Below are 12,532 nucleotides of genomic sequence, written 5' to 3'. Positions count from 1 at the left end.
AGAGTGCTTTTCCACTCTGGGAGTGCCCACTGGAGGAAGACTCAGTATCCTAGATAATCAGCAATCACAACCAGGCCAACCATGGCCAAACCGAGTTCCAGTCACATCCTGCACTAGCGGTTTCTCCCAAAGTCTCCTTTGAGCTGATGCTGTCTTCAGCTTCTAGTACATCACAGTCAGCGCTTCATTTGTAATGAAAGAGGTGCCAGGACTCAAGCAATTTTTTTTTTTTTTTTTTTTTTATAACTGACGCAACAAACCCAGAGGTGCTGGGGCTATGAACTGCCAAGCCTAGAGGTGCCGGGGCTCAGCCCTGGCAAGCCCTGGCACAAAGTAAGCACAGATCACAGTACTCGGTATCCTGGCTATTGGGCCCCCAAGCAGATGGCTATCGGTTACTTGTCCCTTGTGTCATCTTCTGTAGGGTCCTGCCCGTTGTATTCCAGTTTCCTGCTGTTGCAAGCACATTCATGCCAATCTCCATACTGGTGCTTTCTGTCTCCTGGAGATAGCACAGAACCTTTCATTTTATCTCTTCACCTTGGTTCTCAGCAACAAAACGAGCTGAATGATCAACTGGAATTAGGTTCCTAATTTCCATTGAAATCAATTGAAATTAGGGGTCTAAACAGAAGTTAGGAGCCTAATTCCTTTTGAGCATTCAGCTCCAAAGTCTTTATATTAAAACATCATTTTACATTTTAAATCTCTGCATCCAGCCTATAGGTGCCAACACTTCGCTGTTGCTGCCTTCACTGATGTGGCAGAACCATCAATAGTCCAATCATGTGGCCTTATGCTCCATAAGTAGCATCTTTACTACTCCCCTTTCCTCCATATTTATGGATTCAGGTGGCCCATTTGCCATGTGAGGTGCTGGATTAGCAAGGGAAGAGTCAAGCAGGGCAGCCAGAATGGCTTCCCACTGCATGTGCCTTTCTTCAAGGTCCTGCTTCCACATGGGGTTTTATTACAGAAATTTATTTTTGCTGTACTCAAAAGTGGGGGGTGGTTTCCAACCATGGGAGGCTGCCAGGTCTGGTGAGAAACCTGGCAGACATGTTAGTGAATTCCTGTAGTGACAGATTTTGATACTCCTTCTCATGCTGAGTAAGACGTTACTCTACAAGTAGTCCTCCTGAAATCAATTAAAAGTCTCAAAAACCTGGCCTGTAATCTTCTTCCCTGTCTTGGAATGCCAAAGCTTGTATCTCTGAACTCTTATGTTATCCAATTTTAGACCTTAAAAACAGCCTGCTCTTTTCCATTTCAATTGTAAAATCAATGTAACACAAAGAGGACAGTAATATAGGCGCCAATCATCAGAAATGTACCTTGGGCCATAAAGTGGACGAGATCATACCATCTTTCTAAGCTCAGGAAATATAAATAATCATATAGTGCATACTGCATCTTAAGCCATAACTAAATAAAATAAGTAAATAAATGGAGGGGCTCTACTCCATCACTTTCCAGTAATGCGTCCACTCCATCTTGATGATGAATTAAAACATTTCAATTATATTATGTGCTAGATACCTGTGCTCATCTTCAGTTCATGGCCTTCTCATTTTGAAATAACATGATCTCAAATACCTAATTTGCACCAATACGTTCTTTGCCTTTCCTGATCTTACATATCTCTTTGAATACCACCTCAGGGACTAGTTTTCTTCCTTCAATGAGAGTATAGGTCCCATTAAGATTAGGGGAAATTAGGCACATGTAACGAGAGGACAGGAGAAACCCTAAGTCTTCTTCCTTTTAGGTTATTATGGTACATCAAGTCTTACTGATTTATACATGCTGCCCCCAAATCCTATAGTGTTTTGGTACACTTGCTACCCCTGTGCCATCAGCTAAGTTGTACCCTTCCTATAATTGCTCAGAAATGCAAACATTACTTCAAGATTACCCTGAACTCTTTGTTGTCACTTCCTACTCTATTCTATTTCTTATCACAAAACTACTTTTTATTCCATTTCTAAATTGATACCTAAATTTTCAAAATAATAGGCATCTGACTGTTGTATGGGAGTTGAACTGATAATCACACATACAAAATGTGCAATTGTACAATGGGTGCAAAGTTTGATAGTGCATTTTTAGATGTCTGCTAAAAATTTGGTTCTCTCCGTCCATTGTTTCTATTCACTGTAGCCCAAATTTTCAAACTTAGCTACCCAAAGACAGGCAACCAAATACATATTTATGCACCAGAACAGCCTGCCAGATTACTCACAACGTCCATCAACTCAAGTGAGAGATGATGGTGCTTGGTGTCTCTGAAAATCAGGCCACTTATTGAAGTTCATAAAAAAATCGATTTAGGTGCCTGTCCAAAGGCACCCAAGTTGGAAAAATTTGATCTGCACAATCTAATCTCCTACTACCTAAGACTAGGATCACTGCCTTTGTAATTGGCTGAGATGTGTGTATCATATTGAAAAAAATACATATAGGCTCTACATAATAATAAAAAAGCCAACTCCATCATTTTCCCCACTGAGACTTCAATTAGTGTCTTGTAGCTAATATTTCCTGTTATTGTTATTGAGGCCTTTTTATAGGCTTTTTTATTTCCTCAGTCATTTCACACCACAGTTGTTTCCTCTGATCAGAGGACCTATGATGGATCTATAAAACTAGTTTCTACTCTTAATGTTTCCAAGCTCAGCCCAATAAAACTCTATTACCAGCAACACCAGTTTCTCCCATCAACCTTCTTACTGAGGGCTAACAAATCTTTCTTCACACACCTCTTCTTTTATGTCCTACCAGTGCCTTCTCTAATTACTGTTGATCTGTTTTCCTGCTTTAAGGACACTTCTGCTGTTTTCTCTAGCATTTACCTGTTTCTCAGATTTGCAACATATCTTAATTCTGGTAGGGTGTCTATGTGACACACATATCCTGAGACATGACTCACACAGCCAAGTGGCAGGCTAGTGTTTTCTCACAGAGTGACACTCTCTCCCATGAAAACACTGGCAGTGGGGGGGGGGGCGGGAATCACCAGAATATCTCCCTACTGGCAGTGCTGGGAAAAGTCTAAGGGGCAGCTTTACGGAGACAACAGAGATGGCTCAGCTTCCCAATAGAATTATAACAGATCCATGGCCACAAAAATGAATACCATGCTTGCCAGTTAAATCCTACTGGACTTGGGGCTTGTTCAACTGTTTGAAACAGCACTAAATTAAAGTGCACTAGAGAACCTTTTGTGCACACCAGCAGGGTTTACATGGACCAATTAACTTGCTACACGGTAGTCTGCTTTAAAAACCACACCCCCATGGGGCATGTTACCCTACCACATAGACAAGCCCTTGGGGACAGAACTCAGGACTTTGTGATCCAAATGCATGAGTTTCTTCCATTGTCAGAATATATTACAAGGGTGAGTGCCCCCACTACCGCAAAGCAGATAAATGTAGCTTCAGCCCATCCTTCTGGCCTTATATAATGCAAATCTCCTAATTTTATGTTACGTGTCTTTTCAGTGAACTACCTTTGAGATTATAATCCAATTCGGATGAGTGAGGTACCATTTGAATTACACTTATCCACAGATGTGTTGTATTATAAAAAAAAGTTCAACAGTTTATCAATCAAAAAATTAACTTTTAAGGCTCTTTTGACCAATAAGAGTCACAGTATGCAAATAACTCAAGTTAACTGGTAGCCACAGCAAGCTGTAGATTGGGTTTGAGGGGAGAGGAAGCAGGACAGAATGAAGGGAATGAAGCCCTACAAACAGCCCAGGAAGGGGAAGGGGTGGACAATGCCACCACATTCTCTACCTACCTACCTACCGTTGCTCTTCCTTCCCCTTCTCTGTGGGACAAAGGGAATCTGCCTCCTCCAGCCGCTCCCTGATGGACTGGTCACTGCTGAAGGGACAGAAAGATGAGCAATAGCATTTTCCTCTCCCCAGGTGTCTCTGATCTAGGTGGGTGCTGAAAAGCCAGGGCAACCAGTTGGAAAAAGATGTGTCTAAAAGTTCATTTGCTGTTATACAATATAGTTAAGTACATTATAGTTAAATATCCATATTTCTCAACTGAGGAGACTTACTTCAGTTACTTAAATACCATTATACTCACTAAAGTTGGGTCATGATAGAACCAAGCTGGTCATGGTAGAACACTGCATGTGTTCTAATCCGTGTTGAATGACATGTGTGCTTCACAGAAAAGAGTCCAGCTTTCTAGCTGCCCAGTGGAGATGTTGCATATCAGTAGTTTAATGTAAGTTGATCTATTTATTCATTACCATGATAGTTGTGATAACATATTCCTTCCTGGATGGGAAATCTTTAAATTCGTCTTCTAACTGAATGTTCCTAACCAAAAATCATCTCTCTCCTTGTCTAGGGTCCTGTGGATTTACTCTGTAACCGGAGAGTGGGTATATCCTCTCTTCACCTTTTTCAGCCCAGTGGGTCTAGCGGCCTTTTTCTGCAGTAGCATTGTCCTCATTGTCTGGATCTACAACATTGGAGAGTTTCTCAACCGTATGATTTGGGGTCAGTTCACTTTTTGTTTTTCACATGTGGTCAAATGAAAAATTGAAATGTGCTTGGAGAGTGGCAGCTGACCAAATAATGGAGCGGTACTTTATGTGCCTGTCTAAAGGGGAGTCAGGCACAAAGCAAGTGCCAATAAAGCTTCCCAGTTTTTTTTAAAGTAATAACCGCCCCCCCCCCCAAAATGGGTGATACATCAATTTTCCCTAATGTAACTGGAGAAGGGCCTTTTGCTAGCACAATAATTGGAATCTGATTCCTTCTCACACCATGATGCACAGAATCAAAATTCCCCTGGCCTAAACTTTTTGTACCCATGTGTAGAATTTATTGAACTATGGACTGCTGCTCTTTAGGGAGGGTTTACAGATGAAAGAAAACTGACATTGATGGACCTGAGTGCAAGTATCAGAGCTTCTGTCAAGGGAAAATGATAAATGGCATGTTTGTGGTCTTTAACCAACCATTCAATGTCTCCTTTCTGCTTCTGCAGCTACGAGTTGGTGGCATGAGCCAAGATATTTATTTAAAAATATAACACCCCATTTAAAAACCCACCTAACAGACAAAATATTCTTTTAGGTAGTTATGTTATACAGTGAGAAAAAAAAAGCCAGTTTTTTTTCCCCTCTGGTTTTGCATCTCCTTCCCCCACTCCCCAAAAATAGTTTCTGAGATGAAAAGGTTTCTGTTGGGGGGGAAATGTAGATATTTTACTCAGGACAAATGTGTGAAAACTTGTGATTTCTTCCAAGGTGGAATTTTGCAAGTTTTGAGAGGGAGGGGGGATCTTTTCACTGAAAATATTTTATCCTTGACCAAATTTGTGAAGACTCATGAAAATCTCAGGCCAAAAGTTTTAAACCAGAATGCCTAAAATTAGGCTCTCAACGTCCACCTACATAGAAATGGACTGAATTTGACAGGTGCTGAGTAACTCTGGATCCCAGTGAGGAGCTGCAGGTGCTCCAAACCTTTGCAAATAGGATGACTGCTATAGGCACCCAGGTTTGAAAACTTGGCCAAAGCCTTTTCTTGCTTAAAGTCTCCCCAGGTGAGGACTGGTGCAGGTAGCCATAGAGAGGCCTAGACATAAAAAAAATGAAGGGCCAGATCCTGCATTCAAACACAACTGTGCATTTCCATTGATTTAAGAGGGACTGCAGAGTTGTAACTGAGCAAAGAATTTGGCCCCAAATCTGTGATCAAAGGCCAGAGTATCTCTGCTACAAGGAATAAAAATTGTTCTGAATTGCATGGCAAACACTGCAAGGTACAGTAGCTAGAGATCTGTTTGTAAACAAGCATGTGTGACGGGTTGGATCACAGAAACCCCATTGGGAGCTGCCACCCAATGTACCAAGACTACTCCTGCTTCTGTTTTCCCTGCCAGCTCAAGACAAAATGGAGGGGTCTCCCCCAGGTTTAAATAGACTCTCTCTTGTGGGAGGAGACCCCCCTCCTCCCTCCTATGCAAAGTCCAGCTCCAAGATGCAGTTTTGGAGTCACCTGGGCAAGTCACATGCCCCTGCATGACTCAGTCTTTACAGGCCGACGCCATTGTCCACATGGTATCTTGCATGTCTCCAGGAAGACTTCTTATGTGGATTGGAGCATTCCAAGATGCATTGTTCCCCAAGTGTTTCCCGATCAGGTACTTAACCTGGCAAATTCCTTCCTAAAGAAGCTGACCAAATGCCTCACCAAGCTTACTTAGAAATCAAGCAAGCATACAGCCCACATTCTTAACCTCAAGTAGAAAATGGTATATATGTACAAAGGATGAATAGATATAGTAGACCATAACCTTTACGGAGATATGTTACATGGCACAGGCAGCACAAAACATATTTCAGTTATATCATACATACATTTATAAACACCCACCCATAAAGCCTTATGGGGTACGCTGTCACAGCATGCCTCTGTTCCTCGGAAAGACATACAAACAGTGAACTGTGCCACCCTGTACTACAGATTACCAGGTCTCTCCAGGGATTCTCTTCTGGCATGCAGAACAGTTAGCATGCAGAACAGTTGCTCCTGCTTTCACTCTCTTTCAAAGACAGCCTTTTGCTTCATTTATCTATTGTGATTGTTTGCTGTTCAGAGAAACAAGTGCAAGACAGATTTATTTTTCATGTCATATGAATAAGTTTCACTACTTCATGGATGTTTCTCCATTATTTCCTAACCCAAACAGTCAGTTACAACAACTGGGGATTATCAATATAAGCAGCACAAGTGGAATATAAATGATTTGATGCCCAAGATAACTGACTGAAGAAAAAGGAACATACCAGTCATCAAATTAAATTCAAATAAGTGTGTTTGGAACTGATGACTAAATACAATCAGCTAAAAAGGAGAAATTAATTTCACTAAGATCTGTTGGTCGGAGATAAACCCAGTCCAGAACACCAGGTCCAACCCCTCACTATACCCGGAACTTTGGACAAGTTCAGTCTATGCATATTTTGAAGGTGCTGGTGGGTGTCTCAGAGAGCATATATAAATGTACTTTACACACACAGCATGATCCTCAGCTGATGTAAACTAATGAAGAACTATTAAAGTGACCAGAACTCCACTGAATTACACCAGCTGAGGATCTGACCCACACTGTATAGTTTATATTACTCAAAGCAGACATAAAATCATGGCCTCTTGTGATAATTTATGAGCCTACAGCATTTTTCACACAAGTACAGGGCGTTAGTCCTGGGTTAATATTCTTACTGTTTGTTAAATTACATTCTTCCCAGCTCTTGTAATTTTAAATGCATGTTCAGTTCTTCACATCCAAAGCCTACAATACTGTCTAGCCTTGACATGCACTGTTAAATGGTTGTTGGTTCCACCCTATAGGTGACTACATGATAGTGGCTGAGGGAAGCTATTCCTGTAGTAGAATAGAATATGCAAGAGCAAAATCTTCCTCCATCCTTGCTCATTTTGTTCTGGGACAAAAATCCCACTGAAGTCTGAGGGAATTTTGCCCATGTAAAAAGACTGCTGGATTTGGCCCCAGATTAGTTTGCTGAGCTTTCACAGTGTTTTAGGATCCTCCTAGAAAAAAGGTGCTGTATAAATGCCCAACTCATTCTCATTGCAGAGCAAACCTAACGGTTTTAAATGAAGTTTTCAATGTCTGTGGACTAATGTTGTGGTGATTGCATACTTCTAGAGCAGGGGTGGCCAACCTGTGGCTCCAGAGCCGCATGCGGCTCTTCAGAAGTTAATGTGCGGCTCCTTGTATAGGCACCAACTCCGGGGCTGGAGTTACCAGGCACCAACTTTCCAATGTGCCGGAGAGGGGGGAGGGGGAGAAGGGAGTGGTGTGCTCACTGCTCAACCCCAGACTGCCACAGGCCCTGCCCCTACTTCACCCCTTCTCCCAAGGCCCCCGCTCCTTCCTGCCCGCTTCCCTGAGCCTGCCACGCCCTCGCTCCTCCCCATCTCCCCAGAGTCTCCTGCATGCCTGCAGGAGGCATGGGGAAGGAGGGGGAGGCGCTGATCAACAGGGCTGCTGGCAGGTGGCGGGGAGCTGATGGGGCTGCTGAGGTATTACTGTGGCTCTTTGGCAATGTACATAGGTAAATTCTGGTTCCTTCTCAGGCGAAAGTTGGCTGTCCCTGTTCTAGAGACTTAAGGGGACTGGGAAGGGTGGAGAGAATACAAAGCCATGGTGCCACCCTTCTCTGGGCTGGCCAACAGAAATGGTGTGCCACAAAGAAGAGTGAATGCTGCACAGAACTTAAGGGTGAAGTGATAGGTCTCTCTGAGGTGCCAGGCCTCTCTGCAACTCCCATTAGGGTGCTGTTTTGTTCTGCTCCCTCGGCAGGACAGTGACTTTATGCCACCATTTAACCTTTACTGTTATGGAAAAATATAATGGTATGCCTAGAATCCTATTGGCAAATATAGAGATAACTTTTCATTATAATTATTGTGCCCTTCAGTCACTTATGCCTGTCACTACTGAAATTCACCACACTTCTCCCAAGCTCCTTACTGACTGTAGTTAGCATCTGGAGGGCACTCTGTAGGACTGGGCAGTGTTTTGCCCAATGCCTTGGACTGAGGGCTCCAGGGCAGGTACTTTTTCCGCCCTCTTGCTTCTCACCAGCAATTAGAAATTTGTTTCCTTGGCACCATGGTAATTGAAATAAGGCAAAGCTGATTAGAAGATCAAGAAAACCAAAGTAATTCAAAGATAAGCAGAATAAAATACATTAGGTCAAAGACTATACCCACCCTTTATGCCTTGTAGGTACTACTGGGTGAAAAGAGAATACTATATATGCTTAGATCCTTAGAGATTTGTGTCTGTCCTGCAGGCTGCCAGGGTCTCTCAGTTAGCATGTCGTCTCCCCAGAGTCGAGTCTCTCTCTCCCTCTCCAACAACCATATCCAGCCTTGGTGCCAATGACAACGGGTTTCTGTCCCTTCCCAATCAGGTTACCCTTCTCCCTCTTGGTTTGCTTCCTCCTTACTATCCCCCTCCATCACTGGCCATTAAACCTCATCTCTTTGTTTTACCTCTCTTCTTTGAAATAGACCTTCTCAGCCTTTATCTTAACAACTACTGGTTACACTGGGCTCATCTTTTGTTCCTATCAGTAGCTCAGTATGTCAGTAATAACTCATCTGTGCAGAGACTGAGCTCAGCTGTTCACCTAGCCAACATAAATATAAAATGTTTAGTTATAAGACTACTTAAAATTGCTTATAATTTCTCAATCAAATATAGTTTATCTTGGATACTTATCCATTGAAATTATGTACACACATATACCACATATGTGGGCATGATTACACCTGGTTAGAAAATGACATTTTCTTTGTGGACATTTTTGATTTTTTGTTGATTAACCAAAAACGTTTCAATCTATGATGGATTCAGTTTAAAAAAAAAAACCACCACTACCTTCCATGTGAATTTTTGTTTTGTGAAAAACCCAGTTTTCTGTCCAAAAACATTGCAATGTAAAATTTTGATGATTCCTAGTCCTGATGCCCACAGCATGTGATGAACTGCATCTATTACAGACCTTTAATAGTCTCACTTGTACTCTGCCCACTTATCCATCTATCCCAAAACTACCTACAGTTCTAACCGGTGAGCAGCTTTAAGCAACCACAACTTTTCTTAAAATTAAAAGTACTGGCCACAAATTTTTTTCCTCTTTCCTCACACAACATGCATGTTTCCCCCGAAATTATTCCGAAGTCCAGGACTGACAATGTTCAGCCCTGACCACATGATATTTTTAAGGTTCAATATCTTGTGCGCCACAGCAGAGAAATGGGCACTGTACCATTTTTGAGCCTGCATTCTGAGCTCTTTCTGATAATATAATATGCTTTTCTACATCTGGACAGCCAAGAGTTAGCAGACCTTTAATTTGTTTTATTTTTTCCAGACAAACTCTTTTATGTAGCATTTGAGGTCTTAAAAATATGTTATTTTCCATTTTGCTTTGGCTTGGACTCAAGGTAGCCACTGCAATCCAAACGTAAAGGCAGAGAGATACAAAAAATAGTACTAATAATTTTTTTTTAAATGCTAAAAGTTTCTAATATTGTTGGGTAATGTGGACATCCCAAACTAGGTAACCATTCACACCACCTGAGAACTTGACCCATTTGTGCATCCAAAAGTGAAGCACGAGCCATTTCTGATAGGTAGAAAATATCAAAAGAACAACAGGTTTTACAATATTTCCACCAGTCAAACTGAAAGAGGAACCCCAAAATAGGACAAAATGGTCCTCTCCAGGGTTTTGTTCCCAACAGACTACAAAATCACCCGGAGCAGTTCAGATCAAAGTCCTTGAATCCAAACCTCCCCAAAAAATAGTGAGGAGGGGGTTATGATTTGAGGTTCTGGTGTAGGCCCTGCTCTAGTGTCAATCTGAACATTTGGAGAAACAGTTGATTCTTTTCTTTTTCCTTCAGCAGACCTGCAAACTCTTTTCTAGCTTCTTTACTTCTCTACTTCGAGCTGGATGTGAGTAGGATCTATCTGGGATGCCTGTTGCCTTACTGGCTATCACTAGATAGCTACTTTGCAAGAGATGTAAATGCATGTTTTAGGGAGAAGCCATGCAAGACAGTTGGGGGCTTTAAATCCATAAAGTGTCTGGTAAGTTCATACAAAACAGACAAGTGGCTTATATCTACCCTGAAAGAAATGAGCAAAACTTAACATAGAAAACAAACATTAAGGAAAAAAGATCAAACACTCACTGGTTGCAGGAGAAGAAGCTGCAGCCTCTGGTAGTCAGCTATAGTTGCTTGTAAAATGGCTTCCATAGGCCTGCAGCTAACTGCTTCTCTAAAATTTAAAGGCCCAGATGCTAGATGGGGAACTTGCTTGGAAAGGAGGCATACAACCAAAGGCGTGAAGTTAGAACTAAAGTTGCTTCCAAAGTGGTTTAATTATCCTGGCTTAGGGCATGAGACTAAATTATATAAAATAATTTGTATGTGAACACAGGGCAATTTCTGATAGAAAAGGGAACATTTGTCAACTCCTTATGTTTAACAATCTATTCCACCTTTGTATTTCGCTGTGACACTCTGAGTAGCTTTCCAGACCTGGAAGAAGAGCTCTCCGTAGCTTGAAAGCTTGTCTCTTTCACCAACAGAAGTGGGTCAAGTAAAAGATATTACCTCACCCACCTTGTTTCTAGAAAAAGGAAAGTTATACTGATGCAACCTCCCTGTGTAGACAAGGACTAAGAGAGTTAGCTGTGATTAGCTAGCCTGCAAGCACACAGGTGTGGTTTATTCTGGGGCAAGGGACTAAACTGCTAACTACATGAGGGTTGAAGACCTGGAATAAAGTACCTTGGGCATGGATTGGGCAAAACAATTGTATTTCTAACATGCATAGGATATATATTTGCTTGTTAGTTGTCAATGTATGTTTATTTAGAGGGTGTGTTCAGTGCTACCCTGTTTCCCCGAAAGTAAGACATCCCCCGAAAATAAGACCTACTTCCAGTTTTGCCTCTCGCTGTAATATAAGGCCCCGAAGCTCTGAAAAATAAGACCTCCCCTGAAAATAAGACCTAGCGCATCTTTGGGAGCAAAAATTAATATAAGACACTGTCTTATTTTCGGGGAAACACGGTATGTGAGTTCCTGCTACCCACTAGTCTCTTCAGACTCCTCCTGTAGTGGGAATTAAGTTGTCTTCACAGACTGTGGTACCCATTTGAGTCCCACCTACACCATGGCTTGCACCTCTGGAGCAAAGTGCACAGGCAGCTGACAAACCAGCTCGTACTCAGAGATGGTCCTAGAGTTGGCAGACAGGTCTTTTTGGTGGCACTGCTGACACATTCTTCCTTCTCCTCCTGACCCACTGCACTCCTCTCCTTGGTTTAGTGCACCTTCTGCCCCTCAGCCTTCAGTTTCCCTTCTCTGCCATCTCCATCACTTCTAAACTAGAGCAGTGGCTTTCAACCTTTCCAGATGGCTGTACCCCTTTCAGGAGACTGGTTTGTCTTGCGTACCCCCAAGTTTCACCTCACTTAAAAACTACTTGCTTACAAAATCAGACATAAAAATACACAAGGGTCACAGTGCACTATTACTGAAAAATTGCTTATTTTCTCATTTTTACCATATAATTATAAAATAAATCAATTGGACTATAAATATTGTACTTACATTTCAGTGTATAGTATATAAAGCAGTATAAACAAATCATGGTCTGTATGAAATTTGAGTTTGTACTGACTTGGCTACTGCTTTTTATGTAGCTTGTTGTAAAACTAGGTAAATATCTAGATGAATTGATGTCCCCCCTTGAAGACCTCTGCGTACCCCCAGAGCTATGCATACCCTTGGTTGAGAACTACTGGACTATAGTATAGCACAGCAATACCATAGTAAAACATACAGGCGATCCACCCTATAAGTAATTATACTGCATAAAGCTACTCAAAAGACCACCTCCTCACAATAAAGTGTGTGTCGCGGTATAAATGT

General features: G+C 41.8%; 1 protein-coding gene across 1 annotated transcript in view; it reads left to right on the top strand.

Annotated features, from left to right (window-relative positions):
• The window catches only part of ADTRP (androgen dependent TFPI regulating protein), a 39,514-nt gene extending 32,005 nt beyond the window's left edge, over positions 1–7,509 (top strand). The window contains exons 5-6 of the mRNA XM_029913925.1: positions 4,377–4,528; positions 7,397–7,509. Coding sequence (XP_029769785.1) covers positions 4,377–4,528; positions 7,397–7,509 — 265 coding nt within the window. The remainder of the gene's footprint in view (positions 1–4,376; positions 4,529–7,396) is intronic.
• Positions 7,510–12,532: the final 5,023 nt, after the last annotated feature.

This window comes from Terrapene carolina, unplaced genomic scaffold (genome assembly GCF_002925995.2).
Source record: "Terrapene carolina triunguis isolate 2854851 unplaced genomic scaffold, T_m_triunguis-2.0 Scaffold58, whole genome shotgun sequence".
Taxonomy (NCBI): Eukaryota; Metazoa; Chordata; order Testudines; family Emydidae; genus Terrapene; species Terrapene triunguis.
Note: the sequence above shows the minus strand (reverse complement) of the source record. Positions and strands in the feature narration are given on the sequence as shown.